Genomic DNA, 20,047 nt, shown 5'->3' with positions numbered 1-20,047 from the left:
CGAGGGGCGCACGTCGTCCGCTGGCAAAATCACCTCGCTGATTAGATTGACAGATGTTCAGAATTACCCGCTGCATTGTGGGTAAACGTAATTACCCTGATTACCATTTAAATAGGACGCAGCATTATATTTTTATATAGCGTGTCGTGACATGGGATTGAACATCAGGCGAAAGCCTGAGATTAAGGTATGACAAGCTGTTTGTGGAACAAATCCGTTAAACTTTGAATTTGTAATTTAGCGACAAGAACATTTTAATAGAACTGTCCATTAAACAGAAACATATGAAATGTTTTCAAGTTTTTGTGTGTCAGGCTAGCCTCGACACGTCATCCCAGAATACGTTACCATGGAGGGAAAGGCCGAGGTGACGTCTCCCGCCGCTGCCACCAATGTTTTCATTCGCGCTCTCCAGGGTGCTTCATCTCTGCACCGACACTAAACCGGCAGCCTAGTGGCTCCTACCGTCTAATTGGCTGTTTCAGAGTTGAATTACGGGTTTCCAGCGGGCGAACTACCGCTGCGGGTCAGGATGGTGCCAACCGAAATGAGAGAGAATGCTTTCAGACATGGCTATCATTCTCCCTGGCTGAAAACCTAGACTCAGTGACTATCAGTAGGTCTGTTGCGGTGGAGAGTGCATGGTGCACGGGCTAATGCCATCCTGGTGAGTGCGATAAGGATGGGTAGTGGGGAAAATAAAGTGAGGAAAGGAGTAGGAATAGTGACTTTTTGGGGTTATAAAACTTCAACACCGGTAGCTGTGATAAGCATATGCAGAGAAAGTGAAAAAACTTAACTGCAAAAGCTTGTGGGTTTTGGAATCTTTGTGTTCCATAATAAATGACTGAAATGGGTCTTTGAGATTAAGTAAGTCTATATGACATTGAGGAATATTGGCAATGTCGTACAAAACTCCTCTGTACAGTACAGTTGGTGTCCTAAATCACACACAAGGGCATCCAAAACCTCATTTTCACAACTCCCTTGCTCACTGGAGGACCTAAACCAAGGCTTCAGTTGTCTAGGGTTTACTCGGAACAAATGTTTTTTTCAACCCAACACTGCCCCCCAAAGATGAAGTCAAGTAACAGGAATTCCTTTCAGTCAGACTATATTCATCGTCGCAAAAGATCACAGATTTTGACCAATGACAATCACAGCCCTCTCAACCTCCCTCCCCCCCATCCAATTTCCTTTTCCCCGACCATGGCCTAATTGGCTTATCTTTCGACTTGGTAAATAGCCGTGGGCTTTTTCTTCCAACTTTCTATTAAAAATTGGCCGTAAGTGAACAGAACAGATGAATCACGCGTACAAAAAAACAGAGCCCTCCATCTTTCACAGTGCTTCACATTATCGAGTGGTAGAGCAGAGAAACCCAATTCATTCGCTTCAGTAATTATCACCCACATAATTATCATTTTTTATCTTCAATCGGCCATGTTAGTTTAAGCATGGTACGATAAGTGATAGTTGAATATCAATCATGCCATATCTTAGACACACAAGCAATGGCTCCCATAATCCTTAGACTTTGAATCTGACAAATTCTTTTTCAAAAATAAAATGCTTGTAAAAGAAAACTACAGTTCAATCACTCACATCAACTCAGACAAATATATGTTAATAAATTAATCAACAAGAAAACTTAACGAGCCATCTTAGCTTTCCCTACCAAAAGTCTAGCTTTCATCGATTTCTTTGATAAACCACATGATTTCAGACCCTTCCCCACCCCCACCCTCCCTGAGCAGACAAACCTAAACCACATCACAGAAACCGTCTTATTTTTAGGCAACCCCAGCCTCTATAAAACTCCATCACAAACACAACCATTATAACCATTCACAACTGGTAAGACTACAATTATTTTACGCAGCTTTAACAAGTGGAGAGGAAAATCAAAAAGAAAAAAAAGAAATGGCTTGTTGGCGAATCTGACAATTTGGCTGTTTGGATCCAAAGCCATGGCATGTTTGGATGTTACAAATTGCTACTCAGGTTTCTGTAAGTGACAGTGTTATATAGACCTAAGATATGGTGCCCAGTTGCCCTATTGACCAAAATAATGAAATAAGAATCAAAATGTTAACAAATTACAAAATACAAAAAACGGCTCAAATTCATTAACAGTATGGACAATCCCACAAAAGCTGTGTATGTTCTAGAACGTGATGGGAGTCCCAGAGCTGACGCAAACGCCAGCAAGTTTTCCTTTGAGCGTGCCGCAACAGCCAATGAATGGACTCCTTTTCGCACAACGATGGTCTTACTGGCTGATGCAAGGGCTTGTGGGCGAGGGTACTGTTCCGTCTGTAGTTCATCAAGGCGCGGCTCGGGTCTCAAACCCCACAATAACCTTGTACGCCTTCAAAAGTACACTACTTCTCAGCTTTATCCCCACAGAATTCAAGATCAAAAGTAGTGTACGCTGTTAGGGGTGCGAGTGTGGGATTTGAGTGTCACGCCCTTCTAGTGGTTTCTATCCTATGTGCGCCTGGCTTTCTGTCTCTTGGCCTGGCGTTTGGCCTCGTCCATGGCAGCGTTGTCTCCGCCGGACTGGGAGAGGCCGCGGACGCCCTGGAGACGGTTCACAAGCTGCAGGAGCAGGGGTATCACCTGGGGGGAGGGGAGACACTTTCATTTGAAATCTCGTAGCATCATTTAGCCTGACTTTTACAATCAAATAGTAACCCGCACCTGACACGGCAAAATGTTTACTGTGGAAAAATTAAATAAAAATGTTCCCTGTGAAAAATGCAAGGTAGTTAGTTGGGACACCTAATTGAAACAAGTCTTGGACTTGGTGTCCTCAATGTGTCTACCTCTATCCAGCTACATAATGCGTCAATGTGGCCGCAAACTCGCCCCTCCTCCAATCTGTTAAATAGTTCACTGCATTACTGTTTCACAAGCCGAGAGTGCTTGGAGTGGAGAGGGTGGGGTGCAGAGCGCTGAGGTGGTACCTTCTCGTGGTTGTAGGCGGCCAGGAGGAGCAGCAGGGTGAGGGGCAAGGCAATGTAGGAGCCTTGGGCAATGTCCTGGTCAGGCACTTTACGCTGTAGGGGGACACACAGGGAGCTCACGCCAATAAACTCACATATGTCGTTTGGCAAACTGATGGTAAGCGTTGAATACCATCATGGATATGTGCACATCGTTACAAAATATATATACAGTGCCCTCCAAAAGTATTGGAACAGTGAGGCCAATTCCTTTATTTTTGCTGTAGACTGAAAACATTTGGGCTTGACATCAAACGATGAATGTGAAACCAGAGATCAACGTTTCAGCTTTTATTTCCAGGTATTTACATCAGGATCTGATGCACAAATTAGAAAATATCACCTTTTTGTTCGAACCCACCCATTTGTCACGTGAGCAAAAGTATTGGAACATGTGACTGACAGGTGTGTTTTGTTGCCCAGGTGTGTCCTATTACATACATTATTCAATCAATAAATACCACTGAATGTCTACACTCAGGTTCAGATTGGGTAAGATACAACATGAAAACCAGAGCGCTGTCTTTGGGTGAAAAACAAGCAATTGTGAGTCTTAGAGAAGATGGAAAATCAATCAGAGCCATTGCAGAAACATTGGCCATAGCCAGTACAACCATTTGGAATGTCCTGAAGAAGAAGAAAACTACTGGTGTACTTAGTAACAGACGTCGAACAGGTAGACCAAGGAAAACATCAGCAGTTGATGACAGAAACATTGTAAGAGCTGTAAAGAAAGACCCTAAAACAACTGTTAGTGAGATCAGCAACAACCTCCAGATGGCAGGAGTGAAGGTATCACTATCTACTGTTCGCAGAAGACTTCATGAACAAAAGTACAAGGGCTACACCAGAAGATGCAAACCACTCATTAGCAAGAAGAATAGGAAGGCCAGGCTGGAATTTGCCAAAAAGTACAGAGATGAACCTCAAAAATTCTGGGACAAAGTTTTATGGACTGATGAGACAAAGATTAACTTTTACCAAAGTGATGGAAAGGCTAAAGTTTGGAGAAAGAAAGGAACTGCTCATGATCCCAAACACACAAGCTCATCTGTGAAACACGGTGGAGGCAATGTCATGGCTTGGGCTTGCATGGCTTCTTCTGGGACGGGCTCATTAATCTTCATTGAGGATGTAACACATGATGGCAGCAGCAAAATGAACTCGGAAGTCTACAGAAACATTTTGTCTGCCAATTTAAGGAAAGATGCAACCAAACTGATTGGCAGAGCCTTCATCATGCAGCAAGATAACGACCCAAAACACACTGCCAAAACAACAAAGGAGTTCATCAGGGGCAAGAAATGGAAGGTATTAGACTGGCCAAGTCAATCTCCAGACTTAAACCCTATAGAGCATGCATTTTACCTGCTTAAGAGGAGACTGAAGGGAGGAACCCCACAAAACAAACAACAACTGAAAGAGGCTGCAGTGAAAGCCTGGGAAAGCATCAAAAAGGAAGAATGCAAAAGTTTGGTGACGTCAATGGGTCACAGACTTGCTGCAGTTATTGAAAGCAAAGGATTTGCAACTAAATATTAAGTCTTATTCACTTAAATATGTTTTAAGTATATCTGTTCCAATATTTTTGATCACATGACAAATGGGTGGATTCAAACAAAATGTGATATTTTCTTAGTTGTGCATCAGATCCTGATGTAAATACCTGGAAATAAAAGCTGAAACGTTGATCTCTGATCTCACGTTCATTATTTGATGTCAAGCTCAAATGTTTTCAGTCTACAGCAAAAATAAAGGAATTCGCCTCACTGTTCCAATACTTTTGGAGGGCACTGTATATAAAAATTAAAAACATGTATGTGTTTGTACTTTGGCACTAGACTTTTAGAAACTGGGTTCCAGGTGTCTTGACCGATGGAAATGGACCTTTTCGATTTTCGGTTCTTCATTTAACAAACATTTTAGCATGGCTCGAAACCCAACAAACACGACCAGAAGCACCCTTCTGCTTGTGTCGTATATTTGAAGACTGCATAAAACCTAGCGTCAACAACACACAGCTGGCTGCCGAACAGGTGTCTTACATTGGGGTTGAAGGTGAGGGTGACATGCTTGTGGTAGCCTGAGGACGTGAAGGAGACCTGGGGAAGGCTGAAGTCAAACTGGGAACGAGACAGTGTGGAGTAGAGCATCAGGACGTAGGTCTGGGGAGAGAGAGACGCACAGAAAGAGACCCAATCAGACAAATTAATCAGAGAAATATTGTAAAAGGTAGAAATATATATATATATATATATATATTTTTTTTTTACGTATAGCTTTGGTATAATTCCCCCCAAATATTTGGGTCCTAGGTTGAATATCTAACAAGAAAAGGCAGGAGTCTCTGTCTGGTTGTGTTGTGTGTCTATAGCTCGATTCTTTCTAGAATTGGTGGCTGTATGGTTGTCACTGTATTAGTCACTGGATAAGCAGTTTGCGATAGAGATGCTCATTTTGGACAAAGGAAAATTAACCGGTGGATGGAGCCACGGAGCTCGTGAGCCGCTAACAGACACAACACTTTTGATTCACCCCCAAGATGCACTGCACTAGTGTGCATCGCCAATGGGCACGGCACAAGTTCCTTTCAGTGTTGGCAGAGCCAGCTGTGAACGTACCTCTCCATCTCTTTCAAGGGGAGGGAAGTGGAAGAACAAGGACTGGCCCAGAGACACACTGTTGATGGGGTTGTCCAGGTTGTCACTCTTGTACAGTTTCACCTGCAAAGGGCAAATACCGTCAATCTATCAAACCTGTCGGCATCAAAGTCCATAAAGAAGATTTCATGTGCAATTTCAGCGAAATAAATTGTTTTCTTTTTATGAGGATGATTAACAACTAGGATGTGACTTAACTTAGCCACTTCTGATTTATAATTGTAATGTGAAATCTAATTGGTGTGGGTTTGTGTCTTACAGAGAGAGTAGGCAGGTGTTCTGATGAGGTGATAACATTCCCACTCAAGTCAAACTGATTGATCTGCCTGAAGGCAATAATGTTGACACCTTCAATGTCGTTGCTTCCAACCTGCCAGCACACACGAGAAAAAGGAAAAATAAAACATTACAAAAAGAAAGCGGAAAAAAAATAAACACGAGAGAAAAAGGAAAAATTAAACATAATAAAAACAAAGAGGAAAAAAAATCAGTATCAAGGTACGCAAGAACATAGGTCACATGCTATAAAAATAATATGAAATTAAATGGTATCCCGTACCCCAAAGATTAAAGGTTTTACACATGCAGTTAGTCATGCACAGGGGCTTACTGCATTTCAAAATACTAGTATTACTAATCACCTCAAATCCTTTTTGCGTCATTTACTGGTGCAAAGGAACAAAAAGAATAGCAGAGTGATTGCTATATAAGCAACCAAATAGCTCAGGCTTGTAAAGAACCTCAAAGAAATCAACTTGTTAAAGAGGCAAGGTGTACTATTCGAGGTGTGAACTGATTGTGAATTCTTTCCTTCTTTCCACAAATGGCATGCTAATGCTACATATGCTAATGCTAGCGCTAACAATGTAACATAATTCCCCCCCTAACCTCTATGGATCTGTGCTGAGGCAGGGCTCGCTCAATGTGGTCGTTGCCCTCCGCTCTCAACTGGATCAGGTACTTGCAGCCGGGCTGTGGGGTAAAGGCAACATGAGCAATTAGATGACAATACATTTTGAAACGTACTCGTGAGAATTTAGTTGCAGTGATTCAAAGTTCAGAAATGTACGGATGCTCCTCAATGGAATATGATTTGATCCAAATACACACAGATACATGGGTATGCATCCTGCTAAATATGCCTGCAATATAAAAAGCAGATTTTTGTATAGTTTAAAAGTAGGGACTACGCATACCATCGTTTAAACCATCACTGACTTGACCAATACAATGACGGCTAAGCAGCTGTTAGGAGTACACACTTCAGTCACTACCCAGATTCACCCCAGCACGGGGTCCGCACACGCTAGGCCGTCCTCCCAGCACTCACCAGGAGGCCCCTCAGACGGAAGCGTCCCTCCTCATCGGTGACCGTGTCCTCGCTGTACAGGCTGCACTCGCCCTGGCCCACCGCCTCCACGGCCACGTCGCGCTCAGCGTCGCCGCTCAGAGACAGCACCGCACCGTAGCAGCTGCAGACACGACACGAAAAGACAAAAACGAGAGAGGCACAACAAGATGTCCGGTTACAGGGGCGGCCATTTTGGGAATCGGGTGAGCAGGAAATGAAATGAACCGACCGTGCTGGAACATTACAAGTCTACGGATTCTTTTATTTTGTGTTTGTTGATGGCGGCCCCATCTATTTGGAGTTCCAAGCAGCGGACTCACCTGTAAGCAGTCTTGAAGCCGGTGATGTTAATGCTCAGGTTCTCTCCTTCCTCCACAGTGATCATCTGGGAGGCGGGTTCGAAGCGGAACTCCTTCATCATGGGCTTGAAGTAATACTGGCCTGGACTCTGGGGAAGAGGGGAGGAGAGGAAAGTGATGAAGCCATTTCCTCGTTCATGTATGGATCTAACCGTCCACAAATCCGTTCATCCACGAATCTATCTTTCAAGCCATTAAATCATAGCCAAAAGGTTAATTGCTCTGTTCTACCACACTAAAGCGCTTTACCAACAGGGTGTCTTACAAGCCATGATTATCACTGTGCTTATTTGGGATTAAAGAAAATAACCGGCGGGCAAATCACATTTTGTACATTTTGTATTTTGCACAAAAAAACTACAGCATGCCGTAAAATAAAAGGAAAAAAGGTAATCCTTTGTTGAAAATAACGCCACGGTACTCTACTTTTAGCTTTTACGTTTGTAGTTGTTTTTAAGATGCTTGGGTCTCCTGAGATTCCCTTCTTAACTCTTAAAAAAGGATGCGCATGGTTTTTATTTGTGATGTTGTCGAAAGGTCAAGATCCTGAACAAATGTTCTACAGTCGCAATCCTTCTTCCTGCCTTGTTTCATCCCTCTCCCACTCCCTCCCTCCCATTTCAGACCAGACCTAACCGTCAGATCGGTAAACCCCACCTGAGGGAAGAATGGATCCGAGCAGTTTCAAAACACCCGTGAGGTTCTCACAAAAGTCTTACGAAATCAGTTTCCTCAAAAAGGAAGGAAGGGAGGTCGCGTTTGCGTCGAACGGAAGCGCAGACAGCGGGCTATCAAGCGGGGGGGGGGGGGGGGGGGGCTCACCAGGTTGTTGAAGGAGAGGAGTCCCGTGTCCTGGGTCAGCAGGTTGGAGCGGAACTGGCCCCCACTCAGGGACAGGAGGACGCCTGAGAGGGGCACGTCGTCCTCGGACCTGATCTGAGGGAGTCAAAGAGAGGCACGTTTAGGAAGAACAACAAGAAGAATTCACTCTTTCTCCAAGTCTCATTCAATGGTTTTTGAGGCAAAAACATAGTGCTTTTTGTTTGATATTGACATTGTCGGGAGACAGCGCGCAGAGCGATCATTTTGTGCGTCACCTTGAAGGTGACCCCAGCCAGAGCGAAGGCCTTGAAGTCTCCCTGGGTTCCCTCCACAGGGCTGAGGACGAAGCCTTCCTTGCTGGCGCTGATGTCGTACAGGCGGTCACTGTGCAGGGGGCCCACACTGGAGGGAGGGAGAACAAGGGAGAGAAAAAGGGGATATTTGACAACAACAAAATACTGGCAAAGGAAACAATACTAATACTATAATAAGTTCTGAACATTTTTAACAAAGCAAACACATGCATGCATGGGCAAGCAACCAATACTAGCTGGTGCCAGGGTTCCCAACCATGGTCCTCGGGACCCCCTGTCCTGCATGTTTTAGATGTTTCCCTGCTCCCAACCCACCTGATTCAAATGAATGGTCGTTAACAGGTTTCTGCAGAGCTGGATTACGACCCATTCATTTGAATCAGGTGTGTTGGGAGGAGGGAAACATCTAAAACATGCAGGACAGGGGGTTCCGAGGACCAGGGTTGGGAACCACTGCCCTAACCCTTCTCTCTCACCTGTAAGCCCCGTTCTCGTTGGTTGCCACGGTGATGAGGGGTGCGGCGGCCCCCCTCTCGGTGATGGAGATCTCTACTCCCTGGAGCTCCGGGGACACGCCACCCACCAGGAAGAGGCCGGCCCGGCCCGCAATGTCCACCACACGGCCTGGACATGACTCTGGAGGAGGAGGGGCATGGTCAGATACATGACTCTGGAGGAGGAGGGGCATGGTCAGATACATGACTCTGGAGGAGGAGGGGCATGGTCAGATACATGACTCTGGAGGAGGAGGGGCATGGTCAGATATACAGATACACACACAGAATAAGCACTGGCAAAAGAATATAAGCACCTAAAGAGGACAGACAAAAGCCCATTAGAATCTCACACACACACACTCTTACCTCCAGTGATGGTGGCCTCAACCTCAGGTGGGTAGAACAGCAGCTCCTTGGAGGAGGGAGTGACCGTGATCTTCTCCCCGGCCCTGAGAACAGGCACACCCAAAATGGACAAAACGGTTGACACGAAAAGGTAAACACACTACGCAGCACAACAAGCCCGTGTCCGTTTGCGGTTATGCCTGTAAATTGGTTTCGGAGCACATTGTCATTCCATCGACCTGCAAACTAAGCTCAAAACGCAAAAAGCATTCAAACCATTTTGGAATGTTAAACATTCCACTTACGTACACATTTCGGAATAATAGTTTAAAGAAATATATATGTATACACATGAAAACACGAGTCTGAGCAGCTGTGCTCCAAACTCAAGCTTCGATCCCACGCGGTCGGTCCCCCACCTGGCCCAGTAGGAGAACTCGTAGTGGAAAGGTCCGACCAGCTCGTCGGCCCTCTCCTGGACGGGGGGGCTGGCCCCCTCCTCGGCCGCTCGCCGCTCCCTCTCCAGACGCCGCAGCTCGATCTCCTGCAGCTGCTGGTCCAGCCTCTGCTCCTCCTGGCTCCTCAGGGGCCCCAGCACCAGAGCGGGCTCGCTCTCGATGGACGACCTGCCGTGGGGGGGGGGGGGGGGGGGCGGGTTGATGGAGAAGGAGGTAAGCTGGGGTGGAGGCACCGAGGTGGAGGGAGAGGTGGGGGAGTACCGATGGGAGGTTGGCGATCCAATCGAGTGTTTGTTTTTTGCGATGGTTCGTTGGCGATAGGCTGTGAGCTCGTTTCTTAGGTATGAAGACTAGCCTGGCACGATCGTAAGAGTGCTTCACGGGAGTGTGAGAAAACTGGGCAGGGCTAGAACTAAATAGGAGTCAGGGGCACTTGCCTACGTTTGTTTTATTTTATTCCTGACTTGAACATTTCAGTTCATTTATTCCTTCGGGAGCCTCTTATCACCTCAACCTCAGAATGCATTGTTGATATTTTTGGTCTCCATGAGGAACAAGTCTAAATAAATCGAATGGAAAAAGCTAAGAGGCTTCAGAAAGGCACGTTTTCATACTTGATGGTGATGGTGACGTCCAGGATCTTGTCGGTGGTGATGAGGCCAGTCATGTGGTGTCGGACCGCCGTCAAGGTCAGGATACTGGGGGCCGACCTGGGTGGGAAAAATGACCCGGAAACAGATTATGGCAGTGCTTCAAACTTCCTGTTCAACCTCTGCAGTCACAATTGTGGGTCAAACGAGCACTTACGTGTCATAGGTGTAGTAGTCCTGTTCGAACTGGTGGCAGGAGCGGGGGGTGACTTTGTACACACCTGGCAACCCGGAGTGGAGGTGAATGTTAAGCAAGCGCATCATTGAGGTTAACATATATACGCTGCATTCTTTATTTCGATTTCATGGGGCGGAGAAGAGAAGCAAACTGATGACAAAATAGAGGAAGATTTGCGAGAGGAAAGAAGACTGGAGTAAGAGTGTGACTGGGGGGGGGGGGGGGGGGGGGGGGGGGGGACAGACAGAGAATAAGAACAGAGATATGAATTTACCGGGCTTAGAGAGGCAGAAGCGGTTGACTCCCTTGGAGAGGTTGTAGACTCCGACGTTCTCCGGCGTGGTGCCATCTTGGAAGAACTCCTGTCAGGAGAGAGACTGGTTTAGACCGGGAGGAAGGACAGCTGGTTGGAGAGAGACCGCCTTAAACTGGGAGAGGTCGACAGCTCGCGAACGAGAGAGTCAGAACTAGGAACGTGTGCTCGTTTTGCATGGGCATTCACAGACACGGACATTCACGGACACACACAGGCACGCTAACACAGACACACGACTGACCAGGGTGATGGCGTGGGACAGGGAGCAGCGCAGTATGTATCCGATCTGCCTGAACTCCACCCCCAGCACGTCTCCGTCCAGCACCTCCACCTCCACTGACTTGTGCTTCCAGCACCACTCCTCGTGGGAGATACTCACTGGAGAGACCACAGGGGGTGGAGGGGGGGGGGGGGGGTTAGGCTTGAGGATCATTCATTGCACACAACACTGAATTCCGCATTGAGTTTCTGGATATCACAAAGTGACCTTTTTTTCAGCTTTTGCTTTTTTTTTTTTTTCTCAAGCAAAAAAAAAAGGATATAAAAAGGTGTTTCATACAATGTCAAATATTAAGACTCACTCTATGATACATGACACACAAGTAAACGTAGGAATTCGTTTAAGGGAGGCGCTGTACAGATACATATTCACACGGCAGTTAAGGTGATGCAAGAGTAACAGGTTAAAAAACGCCTCCACGTTGAGTCACAAAGGACTCAATGTCTCTCTCTCTCTCTCTCTCTCAACCTTTGTATTTGCCGGGCATGACATCGTCGAAGGAGAAGCTGAGGGTCTCGCCGGTCCCGGACAGTGGCACGCTCCTCCTCTCGCCCTGGCGGCTCACCGGCTGCAGGGTCACCGACAGGTCCTCGCATGACGCTGCGGGGGAGAGGAGGTCGCGAGGTCAACGCCACGGAAAGATAATGGGCACAGTGCTGATTATGCTGTCCTGCTAACTGGGAATACGTCATGCACTGTGGGGTTGTGTTGATGCACTTGTGTTACTTCAGTGTTTCCCACAGATTAGAAAGCAATTTGTGGCGGGAGAGCCGCCTCACCCAGACAGTAGACCTTTCCCGAGACGGACGCCATGAACTGGGTGAAGAGCAGGTCGGAGAGGGGCCTGTCCACCAGGGACACTTCCAGCGACTGGGGCCTCAGGGCTAGGCCGGCCTTCACCTCCGATTCGGGGAGGGTGACCTGGGAGGGTACGGAGAAAAGGTCAAGCAGAAACAAACCACCGACAGCCCCGTACACTTACAACACATGCTCAAATATAGAGGCCTATGCAAGTCGATAGGCCTCCTTCGGAACGACACAGTTGGATACACCCTCAGCCCAATGCGAGGAGACAGGAATCCCTTTACAATGGGAACGGCCACCAACTGACGTGACTGCCTTTTTAAAAACAGGACGTGTGTGTGGCCTTCTTGTACCTGGACGCTGTAATCCCCGGGTTTGGCCTGGAAGCAGAAGCCCCCCTGCTGGTCGGAGTCGACGGTGCGTCCGGCGGTCTGGTCCTGCCCCAGGTGGGTGAGGGTCACCCTGTAGCGGCCCTGCTGCTTCAAGCCCTCAGGCAGGCGGCTCACGGCAATCTGGCCACACATGCTGAACCTGGAACCGGCGTTATCAAATCGAGTTCGGAATCGTTTCTTTCAAGTCGCGCATCTTTCCTTCAGCAGAGGAATTTGTTCACGTAGATCCATTTCCCAACAACAAATATTTATTATACTACGTCAATGTTAATGTGAAGTTACTTTCCAAAAGGGTGCACAAACTCAATACCGTAACGTCGAACAGTGTTAGTATTGTTACAGAATTAATAACACTTGACTAGATATTCCATGGAGATGATTGGCTCACCCAGCGGTGATGATGTCGGGCAGCTGGGGCGTGTTGGGTGCTATCTTGACCGTGATTGGCTCAAAGAACATGAGCTCCTTTTGGGTGCGGATGGTGTAAGTGCCGGCGGTCATGTTCTCCAGACGGAAAGAACCATCCTCCTTTGTCATAACTTAGACACAGGAAAAAGAGAGGGAAAATTTAAGAAGCAGAGATAAAAAGGAAAGAAAGGACGTGAGACAGCGAGAGAATGCCAAACGGCCGCAAACTCTCAAAGCAAGCACGGGTTTGACCTTGCGGAAAAAGCTGGAAAAGGCGTTTTCGCGTTGCCACGGTTACCTCTGATCTGGTTGTTGAGGGTTACCGTGACGTCGGGCACCCCCTCCCCGTCTTGGCTGTTGAGAACCCGACCGGTCACGGAGAAGCCCATGACTTTAAAGACGGGCTGAGAGGCAAAGGGAAAATGAAAAATGAAACAAAAGCCACTATAACCCCATCACCTCAAATGATATCATTTGTTTGACGTAGTCCTTCCGTGTAAGACAGATGCAACAAGGTAACCTGGCTTTGAAACACCTAGCTCAGGAAGCAGTCCTCCACCACTCACCTCCAATTTCAAGCTGTTGTGCTCCACTCGGAAGTCCATGCGCGAGGGCGCCACATCAAAAGTGATTCTCTCTCCTCTGTAGAAGGGCACCTGAGAAAGAGACAAAGAGACGAGACACCTTGTCTTAGTTCTCAACACAAGGGCCTTCTAAAGGAATACATATCAAACAAAACATATACACTCATTTTCTGAGATATGTGGTAAGCATTGGGCCTTAGAAAATAACATGTGTAGTTACAATGAGACTAAGAGGTGGTATTTATGCTATTTGGAAGCCATCCGCTCAAAAACATTGTATTTTTTCTTTATCGTCCAGCGTGAAAAAGGCGGCGGCAATCTTGGGACGACTTACCACGCTGTATTCCCCGCTGGCCAGGGAGGGGAAGGTGAAGGTGCCATCGTCCTGGGACGGGGCGCTGCAGAGGTAAACCAGGGAGTCGTCCCCGGACTCAGCCCCCTCAACCGGGGTCGTGCTACAGCTGCTTATATCCTGGAAGGAGGGAGGGACGGGGTGAGACAGATTGTTGCAGGGTCCCAAATACCCACGCCTACCCTCTCATACATATTCCGTGATCTACAACCTCGACATCTTCGAGTCAAGAACTCCGACCTTCGGCTTTAAATTTATTTAAAATGGCTTCATTTGTTCAAATGAAGGAAATACCTCAGGTAAGACGTAAAAAAATTATAATAACAACAATCGAAAGAAAGACAGATGGATGTATGGAAAGTCTACCTCTTTCTTCACGCTGGCCGAGTACAGGAGGAAGGTGACTTCCTTCATCGGCTCCCCGTCGCTTCGCACCTCCCCTGCGACGTCGTACCCTCCCACCACTAGGGGCTCCACGGCCGGGGCATTGGCGTTGGACACGCGCACGGACGTGGTGCTCTGCGGAGGAGAAGGTTAAGCGGTCTGTGCGATCCGTTGGGGCAGTGTGACGTCACCAAATTTGGGACGTAGCTTTGGATGAAAAGCAAAAACGGAAATGCTAACCTGCTCCAGAGTCCAGGATGGATGGGATGCCGTGATGTCATAATTTCCAGGAAGTACTTTGAAGAAAGAATACCTGCATGAAAAAAAAAAAAAAAAACATTGTTTGAAAGGTCATTCTAAATACAACCATGCACCATACATTCATTGTATGAGTTAGCTACAAGGTCACTTCTCTAACACTAGCACTGGTCTGGACACAAGTGACCGGTTCTCTTACTTTCCACCAGCCTGTGTGAGAACAGTCTGTTTCTCCTCGGTTCCTTCTCTGCTAAGTCTGACCTCCACTCCAGCCGGGCCCAGGAGATGCCCTTTACTCAAAACCTAGGACACACACACGAGAGCACACACACACACACATTAAAAAGCCATGGACAGAATGTACACGTATAAAACGTACAACAACAAAAAAGTTTGTCTCGCAAATGTTTGTCTCGCACCGTTCCTGACACGGAGAAACCGGTGAAGACAAAGTTGATGTCCTGTTCCTTGGTGCAGATGTCATTGACCCCATCCACATGGAGGTCAACACTGGTGGGCTCTATGGACACAACACGCACATGAAATACTGGTAACAATGCATAAAGCCCCCCCAATGCCAATTCTTCTGGAATGATTATAGTATGAATGTGATAACACTGGTGATGGTTGTGATCCTCTTACCAAAGCTCCACCCAAGTGGAGGCTCAATCTTCAGTACAAAATCCCCCTGCAAACAGACAGAAGTACACCATCAGCAACCATCAATGACTAACCAGGAAGTCGTTTTCAGCAATAAGCTTTGTTTCTCGTGATTTTACCTTGTCGTAGAGAGGGATCATGAAGTAGCCATTGAAGGGTGCGCAGTCTGTCTGGTATTTTAAGGACCCTTGCTTAGTGTAGAGTTTTATCTAAGGAAAAAGAGCGTGTTAAAGGCCGAACCCACATGCACTTGATGTTAAGCTATCTGCGTTGCACCAACACCAGCTGTCATTTAGCTCTTAGTAGTAGGGAGGCCATGTGTAGCCTTAGATTATTTGACAAGTTAGAGCTAGCTAGCTAATCCTATTAGCTTTAACTGTGAAAGGTCCCCTCTAGCTACCTCGTCAGCACTGAGGGGTTTAGGGTGGGCAGCCATGCAGCAAGGATGTTTAAATGTCAAGTATTCCTTGCTTTATAAATAGCTATAAATGTAGCTCATATTTAAAACGAACAAAAATACATAGTCTCCGTTTGTACAATTTGTTTGCGGTCTTGTCTGACGTATCTAAAATGATATAGTGGCTAGCCCTACACGGGTCAAAATGATAAATATACAACGATTTTGGTCATACAGTTAGTGTACAATGCCCGAACAGTCAGTACTGTACAGTAGCGGTGCATTCGGGAATCGTGAAATGATCATGCTGTGAAACTGGCTATTGAATGAGTTTGCTTTACTAGCTAGCAGGCTATTGTATTTAATTCAAACTGTCAGTCCAGGAGCACCCCCATCCGGCCGCTAGCTCTGGCTAGGCCGTCTCGTTACTGCAGTCTCACCTCGATCAGGGAGTAGTTGATTTCAACATCGGATTTCACAAATCCACCGCATGCTACCACGATGTCATCCGCCGAAACGATACTAAGTTGGCAGCAAAATATGCCGAACAAGATCCAGATTGCTCCCACGTCAGCCCGTACAATTACTCGGAACATCTTGGCAGACCGATTATCTTGAACGAACATTGCACGCTGCCTCCGGTTCCGTATCAGCTGAGCTCTGAGTCTGTCAGTTTGAAACTCTGAGGCCGAGTTGTCGACATCTACCGGTGTGGAGGTAAAAATGGAGCTTGAGGAACCACATCCGGTTCCATGGTTAATGTTCTTAGGTTAACAAGTTAGGTTACATGTAAAAAATGCGAGTGCATATATGCTGGTCAGTTAGATGTGTAATGTTTAACAGGCTGCATCATGGAATCATGGACCGATTAAAATAAAATGTGCCCCTGGACACGCAAAAGCCCCCCCCCCCCCATTAAAAAAGAACAAACTAAATTCACCTGTACAGTAAGGATTTAGTAAGGATTTACAGTTTACAGAGTGAGTTAAATATTTCCAACGGTCACCACTGCACTAGCTAGCTAGTTTAGTTTGTCTAGCTGCTGGGCATAATTACGCAGGCATAGCCTAGCAACCTTAATGCTGTAGCCAGCCTTTTAATTAGGCCTAGTATGGACGTTTTGGCTAAATTCATGTTTAGGCTATTCCTTCTGTTTTTCTTCTGGACTTTTGGGGCTCTGTTATTTACATGACTGACTACGCTTTTATACTATGTGACAACAAATGTAAAGTTAATACATTTACATTTACATTTATTAATTTAGCAGACGCTTTTATCCAAAGCGACTTCCAAGAGAGAGCTTCACAAAGTGCATAGGTCACTGATAATAACAACAAGATAGCCCCAAAGCATTGCGGGTAGTCAAAAACAAGAAGTACATATTGTGAACAACCAAAAAATAGTGCTAAAGGGAAGAAACCATAAGAGCATGTAGTTAAACAAGTTAAAAATTACACAACATTAATCTCTAAGTGCAGGTGTACCTGTAGGAAAGCAATAAAAATAGGATTAACTAAAAAAGAATACAACAGTTTAAATCAGCTACCACTAACCAACAAGAGCAACAGTCTAAGCAAGAGTCATTGTGAACCTTGAGGAAACTAGCGTTGGGTTCAGCAAACCATTCCTAAGTACCATTGTACTCCCGGAACAAGTGTGTCTTGAGCCTTCTCTTGAAGGTGGAGAGACAGTCCGTGTCTCTGATGGAGGTGGGGAGTTGATTCCACCACTGGGGTGCCAGGCAGGAGAAGAGCTTGTGCTGGGACCGGGCGGTCTTGAGAGGTGGGACCACCAGGCGGTTGTCTGAAGAAGACCGTAGGTGGCGGGTGGGGGTGTAAGGCTGCAGGAGAGACTTGATGTAGTCGGGCGCAGTCCCGTTCACTGCTCGGAAGGTCAGTACCAGGGTCTTGAATCTGATGCGGGCCGTTATGGGTAGCCAGTGGAGGGAGATGAGGAGCGGGGTAACGTGGGAGCGTCTGGGTAGATTGTAGACCAGACGGGCCGCTGCGTTCTGAATCCTCTGAAGAGGGCGGGTTGCGCATGATGGGAGACCGGCGAGCAGCGAGTTGCAGTAGTCCAACTTGGAGAGGACAAGTGCTTGGACAAGCAGCTGGGTGGAGTGCTCAGACAGGTATCTCCTGATCTTCCGGATGTTGTAGAGGGTGAATCTACACGACGGGGAGACCGCAGCAATGTGGGCCGTGAGGGAGAGCTCGTCATCCATGGTAACCCCAAGGTTCCTGGCAGAGGATGAGGGGGTCACCGTCGCAGATCCCAGGGTGATTGAGAAGTCATGGGAGTTGGAGGGTTTGGCCGGGATGATGAGAAGTTCCGTTTTGGCAAGGTTCAGCTGGAGGTGGTGCTCAGTCATCCAGGCGGAGATGTCTGCGAGGCAGGCCTCAATCCTAGCTGAGATCCCCGGATTGGTCGGAGGGAATGACAGGTACAGCTGCGTGTCGTCAGCGTAGCAGTGGTAGGAGAAGCCATGGGAGGTGATGATTGGTCCAAGTGAGGTGGTGTACAGAGAGAAGAGGACGGGACCAAGGACGGAGCCCTGTGGGACACCAGTGGAGAGCTGGCGTGGGCCTGACAGTTTGCCTCCCCAGGAGACCTGGTAGGATCTTCCCGACAGGTAGGATGAGATCCACTGGAGTGCAGTGCCAGTGATGCCCATCTCAGAAAGTCTGGAGAGCAGGATCTGGTGGTTAACCGTATCAAACGCCGCAGAAAGGTCCAGCAGAATGATGACGGATGACCTGGAAGCCGCTCTGGCAGACTGGAGGGCAGTGGTGACTGAAAGGAGGGCAGTCTCTGTGGAGTGGCCGGTCTTGAAGCCCGATTGGTTGGGGTCGAGCAGGTTGTTCTGAGAAAGGAAGTTAGACAGTTGGTTAGATACAGCACGTTCAATTGTTTTAGAAAAGAAGGGCAACAATGATACCGGTCTGTAGTTCTGGAGGACGGCAGGGTTAAGGGAGGGTTTTTTGAGTAAAGGGGTAACTCTGGCCTGTTTGAAGGCAGAGGGGAAGGTGCCAGAGGTAAGAGAGGAGTTTAGAACATGGAGCAGAAAAGTTATGATAGAGGGGGAGATGGTTTGAAAGAGAGGGGAGGGGACAGGATCAAGGGGACAGGAGGTGGGGCGATGAGAGAGAATGAGGTCAGAGAGCTCTGCCTCGGACAGGGGAGAGAAGGAGTTTAGACATTTAGTTGGGTCAGTAATGGAGGGTGAGGGGGTAGGAAGGGTGGGTTTAGGGAACCGACTGCTAACGTCGGCGACTTTTTAATAACAACAACTTCATAAAGAGGCTCTGCTTTATAGCCCCCCCCTGAGCCATAGGGCCCCCCTGAGCCATGGGGCGCCCCCCTGAGCCATAGGGCCCCCCTGAGTCATAGGGCCCCCTTGGGCCTGGGCCCGGTAGGTGCGTTCTAGCTTTCCTCGCTTGTCACTACTTAGACTCTGAACACTCTGAATGTGTTTCTCATCTTTATTCTTGCATGGTAGTAGATATGTTAGAAGCCTGTTACCAGGGTCTGGCTCTGGTACTAGGTTCTGGAGTCTGGTCTTGAGGTCTGGTCCTACGTTCTGGTTCTTGACTAAAGAGGACCATCATGAGGTGGAAGATAACGAGCTTCACAAGTCCAGGTTAGAGGGGTTAAGAATGTTCAAAGTCATGTTTGTTTTCCAAATATGATGACATTAACTGTAATGACAACTCATGTATGCCTGGGAAGAAATATTAAATTCAACGATAGTGAGTGATCGAGAGTTAAAAGAAACAAAAAAAAGGAGATTCAGAATTTCTTCAGGAGGGTCTACTGACTGGCTCCTCCAGAATGTCAGGAGATGATTGAAGCAGTACCAGCAACCCTGGAACACCTTCAAACCACATCCATTCAACCCTTCTGACCACACCATCCAGACAATATCAATTCAAATTATTTTCCTAAATGAAAAATCCATTGTAGTTTTCCATTTCAAATTAGGGGTTGAGGTGTTGTGCTCCCACAGTTAGCTTGTGGGAACTAGTCCTTGTTTAGCACATCCAGTCTTCATTTTGCATAGTAGTGCTCCCCTTTAGAACCAGAGTCAGAGAGTGTCTCTTTATCAGTGATGGTAGTCAGTCATCAGAAACAACCAGCCAGTCAGAATGTCTTTATCTGTCCTGAGACAGGGGCCTCCTGGGACCCGGCACAAGCTGATAATAACTAAACGGCACATAATCACTGGCTACACACAGGTCGTTTTCTCAGAATTTCACGTCACATAGCAGGCATAGGTGTGTATATGCGTGGTCGTGGTAGTTGGACAAGCAGGGGGTGGAGATTGTTACCCTTTTGAGTTCGGAATGGTGAGGAAATATTGAACGGTATCATGTTGTTTTCAGTTCTTGCTTTTTTTTGGTAAAAATTTAATGTTTTGTGTTTTTTTGTTTGTTTGTCATTCTAAACACTCATTCATAATCACTGGAACTTATATTATGACAATATGTTGCTATGGTTTGTACATTAAATATTGTGTTGTGAAAATTGTGAATAAATGATAATAATATAATGTGAAAATATTTGTCGAGAT

The 20,047-nt window shown here is 46.9% G+C and overlaps 2 protein-coding genes across 2 annotated transcripts in view; one reads left to right on the top strand and one right to left on the bottom strand.

The window, feature by feature from the left end:
- LOC124483458 (lectin L6-like) overlaps positions 1 to 20,047 on the top strand; it is a 504,761-nt gene that overhangs the window by 311,945 nt on the left and 172,769 nt on the right. The window lies entirely within an intron of this gene.
- Positions 1,098 to 16,378, bottom strand: nomo (nodal modulator). The gene is made up of 31 exons (XM_047043911.1): positions 15,918 to 16,378; positions 15,200 to 15,289; positions 15,063 to 15,108; positions 14,840 to 14,940; positions 14,620 to 14,723; positions 14,403 to 14,475; positions 14,145 to 14,297; positions 13,761 to 13,898; positions 13,409 to 13,498; positions 13,141 to 13,246; positions 12,823 to 12,973; positions 12,396 to 12,573; positions 12,018 to 12,159; positions 11,707 to 11,838; positions 11,200 to 11,336; positions 10,917 to 11,004; positions 10,622 to 10,685; positions 10,429 to 10,524; positions 9,776 to 9,982; positions 9,378 to 9,460; positions 8,991 to 9,150; positions 8,476 to 8,602; positions 8,201 to 8,314; positions 7,340 to 7,467; positions 6,999 to 7,140; positions 6,557 to 6,640; positions 5,928 to 6,038; positions 5,630 to 5,731; positions 5,054 to 5,173; positions 2,970 to 3,062; positions 1,098 to 2,622 (listed from the first exon to the last, which is right to left on the bottom strand). The coding sequence occupies exons 1-31, from the start codon at positions 16,101 to 16,103 to the stop codon at positions 2,491 to 2,493; spliced, it is 3,678 nt and encodes a 1,225-aa protein (XP_046899867.1). The 5' UTR covers positions 16,104 to 16,378; the 3' UTR covers positions 1,098 to 2,490.

Source organism: Hypomesus transpacificus, chromosome 21, assembly GCF_021917145.1.
Source record: "Hypomesus transpacificus isolate Combined female chromosome 21, fHypTra1, whole genome shotgun sequence".
Taxonomy (NCBI): Eukaryota; Metazoa; Chordata; class Actinopteri; order Osmeriformes; family Osmeridae; genus Hypomesus; species Hypomesus transpacificus.
This window is presented reverse-complemented; position numbering and strand designations above follow the sequence as displayed.